The following is a 19,123-nucleotide window of genomic DNA, read 5'->3' on the forward strand; positions in this document are numbered from 1 at the left end:
CGTTTGAACACAAAAAATTTAAGTCTCTATTTGGTATACCTTTTTAAATTTTTATTTTTCAGCTAACTCATTTTCATTTGTACATTTTTTTTTTCATAAAATAATTTTGTATGCTGACTCATAATTTTTCTTATTTTTCACAAAATCTATTCTCAAACAATCATTAAAAAGATACTAAGATTCTTGATAAGTTTAAGAAAAATGATCGGATAGAAAAAACAACCTAATTTAAGATAGTATGGTTGTAATTAGAAGCTGAATTTGTTTGTTTTCTTTCCCACCAAGAATGCCTCATCCATTGTCCCCATTTATTAGCCACAAATCAAGTCATGTAGATATATAACCAGATAATCCACGTTTGGCCTACATTCATCTAAACTTATGTTTCTAAGGTGTCATATTCTCCAGAAATGATAACATTTACGTTAGTACGATAATTAACGCTTCTTCAAGAGACTCTCTCAATTCAAAATACCCTTATTTTAAAGAGCTAATGCTTAAGAAAAAATTAAGAGACTCTATTTTAATTTTTTAAAATAATAATATATTAAACATATATAGAGGCTGTTTGGGAGTAATTTTGAAAATTGATTTTTTTACCGTTAGGAAAAAGTGGGGTCCACCTGTGAGAGAAGAAGTCAAATATGACGGCTGGAATAGTAAAATAACGGTAAAAAAATCAGGCCCAAATAGCCCTATAATCTTCTTCAACCAATCCCCGTACCCTACACCCCACCCCCCATCCCAAAATCAAAACCAAAAATCATAGTCTATCACCCTTCCAAAATGGCCCCTCACTGGCTACCATATTTGAAAGATTTGGATGGACTTTAAATTTTAAAATACATATAACCAAATCTTTTGAAATTTCACCATATTTAATAAGATTTTTATGGAATTTGTGAAAATCTATTCTAATTTACGAAATTCATTATGATTTATAATCCTTTAAAATCCATCAAAATCTTAATTAATAACACCCCTGTTAGTTTTTGCATATTTTGTTTCACAATAACATCGATCTCCAACAACGTTTCCAAGTAACGTAAAATTGAATAACAACTAACAAGTAATTTTTATTTGTTGGGAACATGTTCAATAATTGGATTATGCTACTTTGTCAGATAAATGGTGACAGAAGCATTGTCAGATTTCTATATGGCAGATTATGATTTGATGGAAATGATGACAGCGTTTTACACAATCCAACAATAGAGCATTATGTGACATTATGCCAATAATTATGTCAATAATTTTGGTGTTGCAGCATGATTGTCAGTAATTATGGTAAATAATATATAAAGTTGTATGCAAAGTAATTCTGGACAGAGTTTCATAATTGGGCCCGGAATCAAGCTACATGTTTCTCTATGATTACCTTCAGCCCAATCAAAGACCCACCATGATATGGACCAATAACCCCTCAAACTTTCTTGCCTTTTGTGTGTACTTTTTAGGGAAAAATTCACAAACCAAATGTTAATTTTGCACACTTCAAAAATCAGGAATTAAGTTTAATTAATGCAAAAACCAGGTTTTTTATCTAATTAATTAAAAATATTTGTTAAATAAATATAATAAAGTCACAGTTATACAATTAATTATCACAAATTCATAGTCATAAGTCACAGATTTATTTATTAGTCACGTATCATCAAATTAATTGGTCACAGAATATTTCGTGGTTACAAATAAAAAATTTTGTAGGTCAAATTATTTTGAAGTCACAAATCAATAATTTTATACGTCACAATTTATTTCATTGGTCACAAATCATTCAAATTACATGTCATAATTTATCTATGGTCATATATTTTAAAATTTATTGGTCATAGACTATCGAATTTTAAGGTCACAGATTAATAATTAGTCCAAATAATTGGTCACCCGTACCAAACACCCCAACACCAGTATCAATACAGCGCCAATCTTGGTCACAATTACTACCACACAATCGTCGCTTGAACCATACCACCGTAACCACCACACCATTGCCTGCACTACACCACCACCATCACCAAAACGAACACCGCCTCCGCTATCTGCAATACAGCAAAAAATCATAACCACCATCGTCACCTGTAACACACCATCAACAAAAACTACCACCATCTCTTGTACGACACCACCACAACCACAACAAGCACCAACCAAAAAATGTCGACCACCACACCATCACAGTAGCACAGCCACCATCCACTACTTCCACTGTCGCTAAAAAACTACCATGATTGCCACCGCCAAACACACCAACAATACATAACCCACAACCTCACCACCATTTCCACCGCCAACATGACTACGTCTTCTTGTGACCACAACAACCAGTTCAATCGACCACCCCGCCACCTATATCTCCAATGAACTTGGTTTTACCAAATAATCCCCACATCGTCGCCGCCACCGCCACCGCCACCGCCACCGCCACCACCACCACCATTGCACAATACTGCCGCTCATATCTACAATTCACCACAACATCCTCAGATCGAAAAAAGAAAGAAAAAACCCCAAACTCCCTTCGACATCATCATTAGTCGGTGCCAAGGACTGTAACTTCGCTAACATAGCTTCGTCGATGCTGCTACAATACCTAACCCACAACCTCACCGCCATTTCCACCGCCAACATGACTACGTCTTCTTGTGACCACAACAACCAGTTCAATCGACCACCCCGCCACCTATATCTCCAATGAACTTGGTTTTACCAAATAATCCCCACATCGCCGCCACCACCACCATTGCACAATACTACCGCTCATATCTACAATTCACCACAACATCCTCAAATCGAAAAAAGAAAGAAAAAACCCCAAACTCCCTTCGACATCATCATTAGTCGATGCCAAGGATTGTAACTTTGTGAACATAGCTTCGTCGATGCTGCTGTGAACACAGTCGACGCTGATGCTACTGTGAACACAGTTGTGTTTGTGCCAATGACTGCAGTTTCGTCGAATGAGTGAACGCTAATGACGGGGAGATCGAAGAACGATTGGAGCCACCGAGTGAGGTTTGCTTTAGAGGAGAAGAGCGAGAAAACAAACAGAATAGCTGTCGATGAGGTTGCTTCAGGACGTCGTCGATCGTGAATCGCCGCCATTGTGAATCAACGTCGACGGTGGTGATGGTGGTGTTTTTTGATAGAGAGAAGGGAGAATATAGAGAGATAAGAAAGATGGTAGAGAGAGAAAAGGTAAAAGTAGGGTTTGAAAATTTGAACTGGGTGAAATATTTAATATTTAAATTATTAAATCAATACTTGATTTTTTCACAATGAAACTTCAATCCTGATTTTTGAATTGTGATGTTTATAACCCTGATTTTGTGTAATTTTCACTACTCTTTATTTGGAGAGTAATCATGGTAGATTTTGAAACATTGACACAAATAGCACTAAAATGGACTTAAATCTATATCCAACATTCTTACAAATCTGAATTATTTGAAAAACTCTCTTGTATTGGAAACATCAATAGTAAGACCTTTCTGTTATTTATTAAGTCGTATCCATTTAAATTCTTAAGCAACTTTTAATTTGTTGAGTTTCACCTGAAAAAAGCAAAGCAGATTCTTGTAATTTACATATATAAAAAAGAATAGGTAGTCAGTTCTGTAGATAAAATTAATTTCAACAACAATTGCCGAAGTTTTTAATAAAATTCAAAATCATTATTAAAATAATTTTTTACGTTGATAATCATTCAAGTTTGTAATGGTTACTATAATAATCACTTGTAGGGGAGGACCCAAATACTTTGGGTTAGAAGGTCACAATTAAACTTTCAAAGGTAGGTAAACCATAAATGGTAATAATAGTCGGCAGTCAACAGATTGGTAGAGAAAGACAAAGGTATAAAGTTGAGTTTGGAGCTACCGATTGCATTATACACTTATAGTGTAGATTTTAAACTTTTGACCTAAAAAAAGTAGATTTTTTCCCAAAAAACTAGGGGGTCAATTGACCCTGTAGGACCCCCCAGGTCCGCCCTTGATCACTTGGCTAAATAACGTTATGATATTGTGGGTGTCACCATTAAATTTTAATATGAGCACTGATAAGTGTATTTTATATAATTATTCAAAGCTTTAAAAAGATGATATTTAGTTGCTTCTCGAATGAATTATGGTCTAAATTATTGCATTTTGTGTTGAATAGGTAAAATTCAATGACAGTATAAGAAATTGAAGGAAGAAGCAAAAGTGGGCAAAATTGGAGAAAATGGCTAAATTGCAATAGATTCAAAGTTTGGGGACTAAAGTGAAAATATTCAAAAGTTGTATCAAACCTCACGATGAAGATCCAAGAGTGTTAGGAGTCAATTTGATGAACAAAGATGCCAAAAAGATCAAATTTAGGCAAAAAATGATCAATTTTCAACCGAAAAGTTATGCTCCGAAATTTTAGCCTCACATTGAGACCCATTTTTGACATAGAAAATGATAGAATTGTAGAATGATGTTTGAATCGAAGTTGTATCCCTTTGAGTTAAATTTCCAACGCAACTTGAATCGTCTCAATCGGATATCGGGAGAAAAGGTTATAATAAAAATACCGAACGAGGTGCTGTCTGCTGATATATGGAGAATCAGAGAGACCGCGCTGCTGCAGCGCCGCGGCGCCACTCCCTATATGTGATGCGGCACTACGGTGCTGAATTCCAATCCGTAACCTAAGCTTAGTTTCAATCCAATTGAAGTCTAGATGAAAACCCTATCTTCTACATACGGCAAAGGGGATATAAAAAGGAACTTTTCAGAAACTTGAAGGGGATTCACACATTGGATTGCAAGAGGCAACCTTGCAGATTAAAGAGAATAATTCAAGAGAGTTTTACAACAAGCAATTCAATGGTTGAAGCATAAATTGGAAGGGGAGGAAGATCTTGATGCAATATTAATTTCTTATTTTATATTATTATTCAAAACCCAGTGACGTCTTCCATAATAACTTCTTGTTTTTCTTTCATTATTTTGAGTAGTTAAATCTAATTTTAGGGCGAATAATGTAACTTATTTGGAACCTTTATTTCTTTTATTTGAGATTCTCGTTATTTTATATTTTAGGTGTGGATTTTAATTATGTTTTTAATGTTTTGAATTTTCTGGTCAGTTATTCAATGATTTCATGAACAATAATTACGTAGAGATGTGGATTCTTGTTTAGACCACATATTAAAATTCGATAAATTAATATAACATGTAGAGATACTTATATTAATTGCTGCAGTCCTATAGGAATTCTTAGAATTGTTATTTCATTTAAATAATGTTGATTCGCATAGAGATATGAAATTGAATTATTTAAAGAGGCTCAATAAGAATTCGAGAGAGGTAAATTGAATACCATAGAAGAATTTGACCAAACACTACTTTAATTTTATGAATCTCGATATTAGAAGTAAATGTGATCAATATGTGAATTTGTTCCGCCCTAATATCCATTTATTATTTGAATTCTCACTCATTTTTTGTTGCATCCATTCACATTTTAAGTAGTTAGATTTAAAAATCACATTCAATCATTTTTTTTGTTTATTTTCATCAAATAAAAGTTAGGAATAATAAATTGAGTATTAAAGTGATATAGGACAACTAACTTTGGAGTTTGAAAAAGTGTTGGACAGAAAATTAACAAAGAAAAATCACACTAGGATCAATTTTGTCATTTGTTGCGACGGTGTTGGAATGAGCTGAAATTTGGCAGGTTGATTGAAAATGACCCGAGAAATTGGACTTGGGATAAACCCGAGATCTCGGGATTTTAGTCAAATTCCTTGTTTAGGCCTCCAAATAATTAATTTCCCTATTTTCCGTTTTGAATTTTCACTATTTTTGTAACGTTTTATTTTTCTATGTTTTAGGATTTCTTGTAACGCCTATTTAATGGCATTTGGAACATTTTCCGTTGTCATTTTGAAGAATATACAAGTTTCATTCTTGTAGAATTCCAATTTTCTTATTTTCAAGATTTACGTTGGTAAATCTTTTTATTTTTTTCTTACTTTCATTCTGCGTCAAGTGGTATCAAAGCGAGGATTTGCCTTGTTCTTCAATGGCCCACAACAACGACGGAGGAAGAGTTCATCCTCGCGACGTTGGTCGCAGGGAGACAGATTCGGAACTGTGGGCTACAATTGACGAACGGCGGCAATCGATGGGGAGGTTGGAGGCTATGGTTCAGCGTTTGTTGGAGCAGTAACCAAACCCTCTGCCTATCAATGTTCTGGCCTCGGGTGAGGAAGATGCCAATGGTCGACCTGGTGGCGGGCGTCCTCATATGGTTTGCAAGAAACAAAAAACCTGAAGATTTCAGCGATGTGGATTCTGAGGATGAATTTGCTGAACACCCAAAAAATCCACAACTGAATCGGAATCAGTCTGATTATAGGATTCGGGCAGACATACCATTGTTCCACGGAAAATTGCAAATCAAAGAATTTTTGGATTGGATTTTTAAGGTCGAGAGGTTCTTTGAGTTTACTAAGGTTACGGAGGAACGACAGGTGAAATTGGTAGCGTATAAATTGAGAAGTGGGGCTGCTGTTTGGTGGGAACGGTTGCAGACGGATAGGTGACGTTGGGGCAAGGCACCTATCCGATCTTGGAGGCGGATGAAACAACTTATGATGAGCAGGTTCTTGCCACCTGATTATGAACAGTTCATATTTCAAAGTTTTCAAAATTGTGTGCAGGGAAACAAATCAGTTGCAGACTATACTGCGGAATGGTCCAGACTTTCTGTTTGGAATAATCTAAGCAAGTCAGAGGCGTAACAGGTTTTCAGGTATTTTGGAGGATTAAAGCCATCCATTCAAGATAAGATTGGACTGCATGTGGTGTGGACGGTAGATGAGGCGCATAACCTGGCGCTGAAAGCAGAATTGATGGAGAAAACTTTCGCTCGTTTTTCCAACTATAAGAAGGACATGCGCGAGTCATCTTACACAGCGGCGAACGGAGGCAGATTCACTCCTGGTGAAGTCCAGACTCCTTCTAAGTCTGTTACTGATCAGACCCAAAGAAGTGCTGTCCCCAATAATAACCACGCTGGAACTCGCCCAGCAACAGTTGCAAAGGAAGCCCCGCGAGCGCCGAATCCATATACTAAACCTGTTGGTTTTAAGTGCTATAGATGTGGCCCATCGCTTGAATGAATGTCCAACCAGGAGGTCAGTGAACTTTGTGGATGCTGGAGAGGATGGTGAAGAGGAGCAGTATGTGGAGGAAGGGGCTGAAGTAGAGGAATTGTTGGATAGAGCAGAAATTGCAGAAGAGTAGGGAGAATTTGTAAACTATGTGCTCAACAAAGGTGGAGGAGTCCTCGTAGAGAAATAATATTTTTAAGGCTTGTTGCAGTTTGCAAGGTAAGGTCTGCGATTTGATTGCCGATACTGGTAGTTGTGAGAACTTCGTGTCCAAGAGGCTGGTGGAGCATCTGAAGTTGCGGGTTGAGAAGCATCTGAAACCTTATGTGATTGGGTGGATTCAGAAGGGGCCTAAGGTGAGTGTGACAGAAGTGTATAAGGTCCCTATCTCAATTGGCCAGCACTACTGAGATGAAGTGGTTTGCGATGTTGTCGACATGGATGCTAGCCATGTGTTGTTGGGGCATCCTTGGCAGTTTGACGTGGATGTGGCCTATAGGAGGCGTGATAATGTGTATGTTTTCAATTGGGAGGGTAAAAAAATTGCCATGGTCCCAAAACGAAACCCAACTGTCCCTGCTATGGTTACTACAGAAGGTCAACCTCTACTTTCTTTAGTAACTTCAGTAGCTGATTTCGAGTCAGAGGTGAAGGAAGCACAGGAGGTCCATATGGTGGTAGTACGAGCCCTCGTGATAGAGGAGAAAAATGAACCTGAGGTGGTGATACCAGGAGAGATGCGGTCCCTTTTGGATGAGTTCAGCGAGCTAGTATCTGATGAGTTACCAGATGACCTCCCACCTTTAAGAGACATTCAACACAGTATTGACCTGGTGCCTGGAACAAGTTTGCTAAATATGCCTCATTACCGGATGAGTCTGAAGGAAAATCAAATTTTGCAGGAGAAGGTAGAGGAGTTACTGAAGAAGGGGGTTATTCGTGAAAGCGTGAGCCCTTGCGCTGTGCCTACCTTATTCGTCCCAAAGAAAGACGGCAGTTAGAGGATGTGCGTTGATAGTCACGCGATAAATAAAACCACTATTCGGTATAGCTTCCCAATTCCAAGTCTGGATGACATGTTGGATATGCTGGATGGCTCGAAGTTGTTCTCCAAGATCGACCTCTGAAGTGGGTACCACCAGATTCGAGTTAAACCCGAGGATGAATGGAAAACAGCATTCAAAACTAAGGATGGGCTCCATGAATGGTTGGTGATGCCTTTCGGGCTGTCCAACGCGCTAAGTACTTTTGTGCGAGTTATGAAACAGGTATTGCGGCCTTTCATTGGAAAATATGTAGTGGTTTACTTTGATGATATACTGATTTATAGTCGTAGTGAGGAGGAACACATGAAGCATCTTCGAATTGTGCTAGCGGTGTTGTTAGCTAACAAACTGTTCATTAATTTAAAGAAGTGTAGTTGGTGGACAGAGCGACTTTTATTCCTTGGGTATCTAGTCAGTTCCAAGGGGATAATGGTTGACGAGGAAAAGGTGAAAGTCATTCGTGATTGGCCTACATCGAAGACAGTTGGAGAAGTAAGAAGTTTTCACGGATTGGTGACATTTTACCGGAGATTTATCAAGGATTTCAGCAGCATTGTGGCTCCTATTACAGAGTGTCTGAAGAAAGGTAAATTCCAGTGGGGTGAAGCAGCTATCACAACCTTTGTAGTCATCAAGGAGAAATTGTGTACCACTTCTGTCTTTGCACTGCCCAGTTTTGAGAAGTTGTTCGAAGTAAAGTGTGATGCTAGTGGAATTGGGGTCGGAGTGGTCTTGTCACAAGAGAAGAAGCCAGTGGCATTTTTTAGCGAGAAACTTAGTGATGCACGGTGAAAGTGGAGTACATATGACCAAGAATTCTATGCAGTTGTTCGGGCCTTGAAACATTGGGAGCACTACCTGATTCAGCGGGAGTTTATACTCTACACCGACCATCAGGCTTTGAAGTACTTGAACAACCAGAGAAATTTAAGTAACATGCATGCTCGGTGGTTGACTTATTTGCAGAAATTCCCATTTGTTCTAAAGCATAAATCCGGAGTTTTGAATAAGGTAGCAGATGCCTTGAGTCAGCGTGCAAGCTTGCTGGTAACGATGCAGTAGGAGGTTATTGGTTTTGAGTATCTGAAAGACTTATATGTGGAAGATGAGGATTTCGCGAAAGTATGGGAAAAGTGTGTTCTGAAACAAACAGATGGCAAGTTCCATATAGTTGATGACTACCTGTTCCATGGCAACCAGGTGTGTATTCCGCAGAGTTATTTGAGGGAGAAACTGATACAAGAACTACATGGTGGCAGCTTGAGTGGTCACTTGGGACGTGATAAAACTATCGGTGGGGTAGCCGAGCGATATTACTGGCCTCAGTTGAAGCGCGACGTGGGAAATTTGGTCCATAAGTGTTATATATGTCAGACTTCAAAGGGGCAAGCTCAGAATACTGGCCTATACATGCCTCTACCTGTACCAAATGCGATATGGGAAGATTTGTCGATGGATTTTGTTTTGGGGCTGCCTCGAACTCAACGTGGGGTAGATTCTGTATTTTTTGCGGTTGACAGGTTTTCCAAAATGGGGCATTTTATCCCATGCCGAAAAACGTATGATGTTTCTCACGTAGCTCAGCTATTCTTTCGTGAAGTGGTTCGGTTACATGGAGTCCCTCAGTCCATCACTTCTGACAGGGACTCGAAATTCCTTAGTCATTTTTGGGTTACACTGTGGCGGCGGATGGATACTACTCTGAAGTTCAGTAGCACAGCCCACCCGCAGACAGATGGGTAGACCGAAAATCTGAATAGGACACTGGGGAATTTGATACGCAGCATTTGTGGTTATAAGCCAAAGCAGTGGGATGTGGCGCTGGCGCTGGCCGAGTTCGCGTATAATAATGCAATCCACACTGCCACTGGTAGATCCCCTTTCTCTTTGGTGTATTTGAAGCCTCCTAAACATGCATTGGATTTGGCTCGCCTCCCTAAGGTTGCTGGTTCCAATATGGTTGCTGAAAATATGGCTGAACAAGCTCGTGATGTTCAGACGGAAGTGAAGGCTCGGTTGGAAGAAAAAAATGCGAAGGTTGCGGCAAACAGCAAGATGCGTGAGAAACTATTTGTGGAAGGTGATCAAGTGATGGTGTTTCTGCGTAAGGAACAATTTCCTGTTGGTTCTTACAACAAGCTGAAGCCGAGAAAATATGGGCCATACAAGGTGATCAAGAAGATCAATGACAATGCATATGTGGTCGACATGCCTGCTAGTATGAACATCTCTCGCACCTTCAATGTGGCTGATCTGTATGAGTTTCGTGATGATGTTCCACTCTATCTGGAATATAACTCGGGGTCAAGTTCTTCGTAGGTGGGGGAGACTGATATAGGACAACTAGCTTTGGAGTTTGAAGAAGTGTTGACAGAAAATTAACAAAGAAAAACTGCGCCAGGGGCAATTTTGTTATTTGTCACGATGGTGTCGGAATGGGTTGAAATTTGGGAAGTTGATTGGAAACGGCCCGAGAAATTGGACTCGGGGCAAACCTGAGATTTCAGGATTTTAGCCAAATTTCTTCGTTTAGGCCTCTGAATAATTAATTTTCGTATTTCCCGTTTTGAATTTTCGCTATTTTTGGAATGTTTTATTTTTTCTATGTTTTAGGGTTTCTTGTAACGCCTATTTAATGGCTTTTAGAACGTTTTTCGTTATCATTTTGAAGAATATACAAGTTTCATTCTCGGAGAATTCCAACTTTCTTATTTTCAAGATTTACGTTGATAAATCTTTTTGTTTTTTTTTTCTTACTTCCGTTCAGCGTCATAAAGTATAGTCAACGTGAGAAAGATAATCCAAACTCAAAAGGTCCATTTTACTGCTTGTTACGATCCGTCTATTTGCGGGATAAAATCGACAACAAACACAAACGATGTTAATGAGTTCGCTATATGTGAAACCTATATAATCGTGTTCCATTAATTGAAGGTGCGATTGTCAAAGATACATTTTTTTTCCCCAAAAACTAATTATAATGGAGCTAAAACAGGGACTTAACAGCATCATGTAGAATTTAACGTTAATATTTTAAATAGTGATTGTTAATGCAATTGTTATAAACTTTAATGACTACTCTGTATAAGGAAACTACTTTAGTGCACATTTTAAAATTTATTGCAAACTTGAGTGACCATTGGTGTAATTTACCCTATAAACATGCATATCATATATTTTTTCGTACATGCGTATCTAACTTTATTAAACTCTCTTCATTACAGCAAATATATGACAAATTTCATTCATGAGAATACAGCAAAATTTGGCCCACAAATTGGTCCAAAATAAGGATAAAGCAAATGGCTTGGGATTCCATTGGACAAACACATGCAAACATAAACAAAAGAAAAGGCACTTCTTTTCCTCCTTATCAAAGACCAAACTCCTTTCTATCTTAGCCTCTCGTCTGCTGCAGAAAATGGGAGGTGAGATCAACAACCGCCGGCTTCCATATTTCTCCGGCTGCATGTCGCCTTCGTGCGTGACGGTTCAAGAAGAATACTCGAGAATTCACATTAGCCGTGGAAACAATAAAGGCAGAAGATTGAGAAAATTAGTGAGAAAGATTGTGAATGAAAGCAAGAGCATATATGAACCTTCAAAACCTGTGACATTTCAGTACGATGCTGTTAGTTATTCTCAGAATTTCGATGAGGGACTCCACAAAGAAGATTATCCTCAAGTGTTTCAACAATTTAAATGTCGTGTAGTTAAGTAACATCCTCAATTTTGTATAAAATAAATGTTTTCCACTTAGTAAATTGGAATTTTGAATCCCTTTTTAGATTCATTAGCTTCTTGGAAGCATAATATTTTTCTGCATAGCTACCATGAGATCATCTCTCTCTCTCTCTCAGTAAAATCTTACACTGCTCTCAATTGTCGATCGAAGTCTTAAATTTGAAAAAAGTGAATATGAACTACTCAAGAGGAGTTGTGTTGAAAACACCAACAAGAACAATTTTTCAAAGCTTGTAATGAATTAAGGTTGTGTTAGATTTTTCATTTAGAAAAATATCAATTACTATAGTTTTTTTCTTATTTTTTATTTTTATGTTTAAACTAATCTCTACGCTCCGTGGGATGTTATATAGTAGATGTGCAAATGATATATTTCTTAAATGAAAAAACAAAGAATATTATCCATTTTAATACACCATAATATCATCCATCTAATATTATCTATCATAATTTATACGATCTAATTCGGTGCGCCAAATACTTCCTACATATTATTGAACAAGTTGATCAAATTTTATATCAATCAATATATAAATTTAGTTCACAGTTTCTTTGATCAAAAAAGCTGGAGATCCCGCGATAAAATCCCGGGATTAAGTCCAGCCACCTCGGCTCCCGATGTAAAAGGGGCGGGCCCCGCATGTGTGAAGATCCGGGGTAAAGGTGCTGCCACCTCAACCCTGGAACGGAACCATTCCGGGTTCTGAAGCATCACTCTTCTTTGATTTTTTAATTTTTCGGCTTATTAAGAAAACTTGTCAGCCTATGTATGTGATTTTTCAATCAATTGTCACATTAGTATTTGATCACAGCGTTCTTTTTTCATTTTCGTCCAATAGTTCAACGTATCCAATACAGTGGTTAGTCCATAAACTTGATTTTTCTATGCTTATCCTTACACAAGTAACACAGAAATATCAAATGCCCCTTTGGAAAAGTTCATAAATAGATCAAATGAGTTGTGAATAATGATTGAAAAAAAAAAATTTCATACTTTTTAATCACACGACTTTCATAAAATATATTCTTAAAATATCTACACATTATTTGGGAAAATAATACATTTTTCTATCAAATCAGCCTACAATAATTGACTTTAACACTCTAAAGTAGGACCCATGATGTGATGTTTAAAATGCATTTTTGTTGAAAAAATGTGGAACAAACAGACTCTAAATCTTAAAATTTCATCTTAAAAAAGTTGACGTGATTAAGAAGAAACCCAAAGAGTTATGCTTGGTTTATAAAGTTAGTCGACAAAGTAATATTTACATCAATTATTTCAAAAATAAATTTTTAAATCATTTGAAATCAATGGTCTAAATTTTGTCGACACTTATTTATTAACCGAATTTGTAAATATATTTTGTACAAATAGTATAATAGAACCCCAATCCTAATGTCCATTGGAGCTTTTAGACTTTATGCCACTGAGATTTATTTACCCTGTTAACAATAATGACAATCCATGCACTATTTAGGTTTCACCAAAACCAATGAATTACATCGAGAATATCACCGAAAAAGGGTGCTTGTACTGAAACCCTTTTTACTTTTTTCCAATAATTAGGCTTCCCCGACAAGCAAAGGTTCTTGTGGCCACTCACGCCACTCAATTTTTTGGCTTATTTTCGACCACTTTTTGCTGAGTAGGTGGTGCTCTAATTACGTTTAAAAAATAATAATTAGACCCCAATTCTCATTTTTGAAAGAATGAGAATGAAAAATATAGTCATTATGAGATCCACATAAGAGATAGAAAGTCAAATATGAAAACTTAATGTGATAAATAATGGTCATATTTTTCATTTTTGTGGCCAAAGAATAGAAATCAAACGGAGGCTTAATATGCAACTAAATAACATAATCATAGAAGAATAATAAAAATTGATAAAAATTTCTAGAAGTGATGAAAATGGGTCATGGCATTGGATTAGAAGAGCATACGATAACAGTAAGCTGACGGTGCTATAGAAGATGATTTCGAGCATAAAGAGAGAGAAGAAGAAAAAAGGAACTCTTTTGCAAGAATTTAGGTTTAACAAGATAGTTGTTAGAAAGACTGCGTTTAGGTGCATAATGCTTAATAAGTGGTTGAAAAGCAGCTATCCCGATAATGACTACTTTTCATTTGGGGGATTTCGCTAAACTTTTTGACTTACAGCTTCACGCTCTACTTTATACTCTTTTCTGAAGAGAGCACCAACCAATAGGAAAATCAGAAACACTAATATAACAAAGGCAGGAGTACGACCCGTACTCCATTCCATCGGATGGAGATGTATCTTTAAGAACTAAGAACGAGATATTCCCATTAGCTAAAAGAGAAGAGTAAAGAGATGAGCACTTTGACATCAGCTTTCCTTAATTTGTTTTTAGGAGATAATTAAGGCAACGGATTTGTGAAAGTTTTATTCAATTTTTGGATTCAAATCAATATTTTCTATGTCTTTTTTATACTCGTCCCTTTTTATATGCTTTCACTCCGCAAGAAGTTAGCTTTTCAAATATCATCCATTTGGAGAGATCTCCCCATTTTCTTTACCAACGCCACTACATGTATATGAAGAATTACCGGAATGCATTATAAGGGTACAAGTGACAAGCATTCATTGGATTTTGAGCAAAAAATAGTTCTATTCCAATCAATACACATGCGTCATCTATCTCACTGACAATCTCCTCGGTACAGGAGTTTATCTCTTTCCTTCCACGGATGTTGCTTCTCTTCAAAGTTTATAATGATTATACCTACATAAAGCAAGACATGAAACTATCATGTCGTTGCCAGCACAACGAAATTTCGTCAGTATGAAATGGTTCCAAGCCTCTATGTTTTAGGTTTGTTACCTTAAAACTTTTTCCTTTTTTTTTTAATTGCACTTTCTTTCACCAAAATAGTTTTGCACATAAATTCATTTTTTTGACTTTATAATCACATGTATTTTTTTTTTTTCAAATTCATTTTCAATTACACATTCTTTCAACAAAATAATTTTACACATAAATTTATTTATTTATTTTAACTTTATAATCACACATATTTTTAAAAAATCATTATTACTAAATCTATTCTCTCTCTAATAATGTGATTCAAACATAACTTGAGATTACGTCAAATTCAAGACTGTTGACATATTCATTTCATCTTAAAGCCACGCGGACAAACTATTAACCACTGAAATATAACTTTGAATAGTCTCATTTTTTAAATTTATTTATTTTTAAACTTATTTTCCATCACACATTTTTTTACGAGTCATTCTTCTTGGACAACCTCCTAGCTATTTGCGTTGTAGAATAAGGGTGCGCCACATAACCCCCTGGACAACAAGGAGGTTGTCCAAGAAGTTTAAAGCTTTTTTGAAACTCATAAATTTTTATTGGTTTTTAAACTACATATTTCATTAATTTTTATCAAATTTTACTTAATGTTTGAGTTTTTATCAAAACCAAACGGGGGCTTAGTCTTTAAATTTCTTACAATTGAATCTTTATTTAGTTGGTTTAATCTGATTTACTTTTGAGAGTACGCTTACATGCCATTGTTTGGGCTCCATTAAAATGACTTTTTTGGAGTGTGGGGGGGGGGGGGGAATGTGTTTTGAAATAGTTATTTTTAAAAAAATAAAAAATGTGTGCTTAAAAAACTAGGAAATCATTTTAATTTACGTATAACATTATTTTATAAAAGAATGTTAGAAAGTTAATGCACAAATTTTCTGTGAAAATATCTTTAGGGCAAATAAAATACCATTACATATTTGAATTTTTAGTTCAACACAATCAAAGCTGTGGATCAAAAGTTATTTGCATTTGAAGAGGAGGACTAAATCTGCATAAAAACAATAAACTGGGACCAAATCATACAAAATCGAAAGATGAAGACATAGGATGCAATTTACTCTTGCCCCGCAATTGCCCAAGCTAGAAGTGGATGAAAATCAAAGTTTAGCTGCAGGAGTTGGATTCTGGGCTCGCCTCGATTTGGGAAAATCGCTTTTGTCTTGAAACTAAGGCATCTTATGCCCCTTTTTCATATGAGACACCGTAGAAGAACATATAAAATTTCATACATTACCAAATCAGATAAGATCAAATAAAAAACACAAACATTCATCTTGTTGGAAGAAATAAATGGGAAGATCCGATGAATTGTTAAAGATCCAAACTTGCAGATTTCCAAGTTTCTTGAGATCTAAGATAGAGATTGAGAGATTCGTACCATCTTTGGACTCTTAAAACAAAGTGACGATTGACTATGTTAACTTCTTCTAGTTTTGATCATCATCATATTTTCTGGCTAAAAGACTTTCGCTCATGTTTTAATTCAATATTTTGTATTCTTTATTTATCTTGTGTGAGATTGGTATGATTGAATTTTTTCATGTTTATTTATAAGAATTCCATGATGTTTTTTATATGTTAAATCAAGAGATGGCATATTAAAACACTCAATCATTCTTTTTAGGGATAATTGCAGTAGAGACCCCAAATCTTTAAAATATTAGCAGACTTTCCCATGACCTTTAATTTGTTGCAATTGTCAACCCAAACCTTTTAAAACATTGCGGTGAAAGCCCTTTTCGACAATTTCCATCCAAATGTCCGCTAGTTGACTAAGAAATTTGATTTTGACCATAATTTTAATATTTTTAGAAGGGTAATTTACTACAATAAAATAAGTTAAAAATTAAATTAGAAAAAAGAAAAAAGAAAAAAATGAAATACCAAATAAAGAACCTGAGTCCCAATTCATCTCCTTGTCTCCACGCCCTCAACCCCATCCCATTCCAGCTCACTACTTAAAAACACCACTCACCGTTGCTGCCAGTGATGACGGCTTTCCCAATCATTTCATCATCTTCTCCAAAACCCGTCCTACCTCTATCCCCACGCATTTCCATATATTTAATTTATTTTATGTTATTCTTGATAACAGATATGATTTTGTTACTTGGAAGATAACATGTGTTACTATGTTAATCATCCCAAACCCTACTCTGTCTCGTCCAGCATTGTTTACTACTATTGCGACCACAACCAATCAGGCCGGACTTCTCCGATCTCAAACATATCACTTCTTTTCTCAACCGACGTCATTTTCACAACTTCAAAAGTTTGCGATCTTCATTCACAATCCAATTTCACTTCCAAATACAAATGTGTCACTTTCAAGTAACACACCGTGTTACTTAGTTTGTTACTTGAAAGTAACATACCCTATTACCACTACTTTCAACATCCAAATCAAAATCTACCAGTGTCACACCATTTCCGTGCCACCGTAGCTCCAAAAACACCATCGCACCTTCTACCACCATCATCCATAAAAATAGCCACTGTATTTATTAATATTTTATTTTTCTATTTAGTTGAAGTCAAACATTAATTTAAATCATATACTCATAATTACTACCCAATTGATATACACACATATAGTCGGACTCACTACTATTCTTCCTAAAAAATTACTAAAAAATTTTAGACTAACGGAGTTAAAATAGAATCACCACTACATAATTTTCAGCGCCACTTCAATTCAAGGAATATTTTTATTCAAGTACCTCTTCAATTCAAGAAACCTTATACATGGGGCTGAATTTCAAAAAATAAAAAATAAAAATGGTGCAAAAAAGATGATGGGGAAAATCTGGTGGCTTTTGAGCCAGATCCGGATCCGGATCCAGTGGCCATCGATCCAGGCTGGTTGTGGTGATCATTGATGAAGTTATGGTGTTAGGTATTGAAAGATGACAAAGAAAAGAAAATAATAACTAGGACATTTTTGCACATACTCCTGAAACAATCCAAGTTTCGCATGATTATAACAGATTTAAGCAGAATCAAACATATTGCGATCATAATATCACAATCTCTGAACAACACAATAAGATTATCTCAAATTGAATTTCAAGAACTCAAACTCAATTGATGAAGTCCTGGACACTTTGCCGAAATAGGTAAAAACAGTTCTCTACTATTAATTATCTAAGACAAAACTAACCGGTTTTGCAAATATATGATATATCCTATCTGAATCTTTTATTCTATATATACAGACACACCAGCAGTAAAGCAAGAAAGATCTGTGGACTACTTATCTGCATAATTCCATACTGAGAAACATCTGATTGGAGTAGTAGCAAATTGAAGCTATTCCACTATCAATATATTGTTCTGCGTCAGCCCCTCCCCAACAGTCGGAAATTCTGGTGATAGTTGCCATTCTCCATCTACTAGGAACTTGATTTCATACCTTAAAATCAACAAACTTAAATGTATCAGTGTTTAAGAATAACTTTAAATTAATTAATGTGTTTAAAACCCCTTCACATGACTATCTAATGAAGATAGTTTTTCAAAAAATTGTCCAAAATCACAACCTGAATTTTCCTGTCCACCAGATATACCCAATTTTTTAGTTTCCTAGGTGGGTCCTGTACTCAACATCCAATATCTAAATTTGCGTCTTATCTTCATCCCGTAAGGCCTTGTCTATATAGAAATTCCTAGATCTCTGCAGGAGGCTCTAATTATTTGAAAGTGAAAGGTTGCAGCTTTGGAAGAAATGAGGGCACTAGAAAAGAAAATTGAACATAGCGTTTAATGCATCTACATGAAGGAAAAACTCTAGTTGGGTGCTAATGAGTGTTCACACTAAACTTCAAAGCTAAAAGTCGATAGACATACAAGGCTTGTAGTTATAGGTTAGACATATAAGGTAGACAACCATGAAACCTAGTGGCAAAGGCGATTTCAGTTCGGGTTATGATAGACATACAAGGCTTGTAATTATAGGTTAGACATTTAAGGCAGACTATCACGAAACCTACTGGCAAAGGTGAATTCAGTTCGGGTTTTGATTTCACTTGCAGCAAAATATGGTTGGCCACTCCATTAACTCGACATTAAAATTACTTTCTTCACTTAGGTGAAGATATGTTACATGCAATTACCTCTGGGTTTGAAGAATCTTAAGGAGAAGAGAAGGTTCGCAAACTCGAGAATTCCTTGAGCTAAAATAGTCACCTAGTGCTTAATTTGATCAGTTCTCCAAGGCTATTCTATGTTTTCATTATACTCAAATCCAAGCTGATGACAAAATGTTTTTTAAACGTAATACTGCTGATAAGCATTGCCGGTTTTGCATAGAGGAGAGTGAGGCCCTCGCCTTAGGACC

At 36.2% G+C, this 19,123-nt stretch overlaps 2 protein-coding genes across 8 annotated transcripts in view; one reads left to right on the forward strand and one right to left on the reverse strand.

Moving 5' to 3' along the window:
• Positions 1–8,364: 8,364 nt before the first annotated feature.
• On the forward strand, positions 8,365–11,917 carry LOC111371354 (transposon Ty3-G Gag-Pol polyprotein). Its single transcript, XM_022993291.1, has 7 exons — positions 8,365–8,974; positions 9,023–9,207; positions 9,259–9,935; positions 9,981–10,511; positions 10,810–10,845; positions 10,964–11,036; positions 11,615–11,917. Exons 1-7 carry the CDS (start codon positions 8,365–8,367, stop codon positions 11,915–11,917), a joined length of 2,415 nt encoding a protein of 804 aa, XP_022849059.1.
• Positions 11,918–17,780: 5,863 nt separating this feature from the next.
• The window catches only part of LOC111409092 (protein PTST, chloroplastic), a 9,786-nt gene continuing 8,443 nt past the window's right edge, over positions 17,781–19,123 (reverse strand). For 6 of the 7 annotated variants that reach the window (XM_023039015.1, XM_023039041.1, XM_023039051.1 and 3 more), the window contains exon 9: positions 17,808–18,199. In XM_023039015.1, coding sequence (XP_022894783.1) covers positions 18,097–18,199 — 103 coding nt within the window. In that variant the 3' untranslated portion in view covers positions 17,808–18,096. Of the gene's footprint in view, positions 18,200–19,123 lie in introns of all 7 variants that reach the window. The other variant, XM_023039067.1, reaches the window with a different exon arrangement.

This window comes from Olea europaea, chromosome 2 (assembly GCF_002742605.1).
Source record: "Olea europaea var. sylvestris chromosome 2, O_europaea_v1, whole genome shotgun sequence".
NCBI classification, from domain to species: Eukaryota; Viridiplantae; Streptophyta; class Magnoliopsida; order Lamiales; family Oleaceae; genus Olea; species Olea europaea.

Bases quoted from the DNA above. Each gene is read 5' to 3' on its own strand.
- LOC111371354 (XM_022993291.1), top strand. From the start codon at position 8,365: ATGCCTTTCGGGCTGTCCAACGCGCTAAGTACTTTTGTGCGAGTTATG. The intron at 10,512-10,809 runs GTAGGTGGGGGA...TCTATGTTTTAG, and splicing joins AACTCGGGGTCAAGTTCTTC to GGTTTCTTGTAACGCCTATT. The intron at 11,037-11,614 runs GTCTATTTGCGG...CGTCTGCTGCAG, and splicing joins TTTACTGCTTGTTACGATCC to AAAATGGGAGGTGAGATCAA.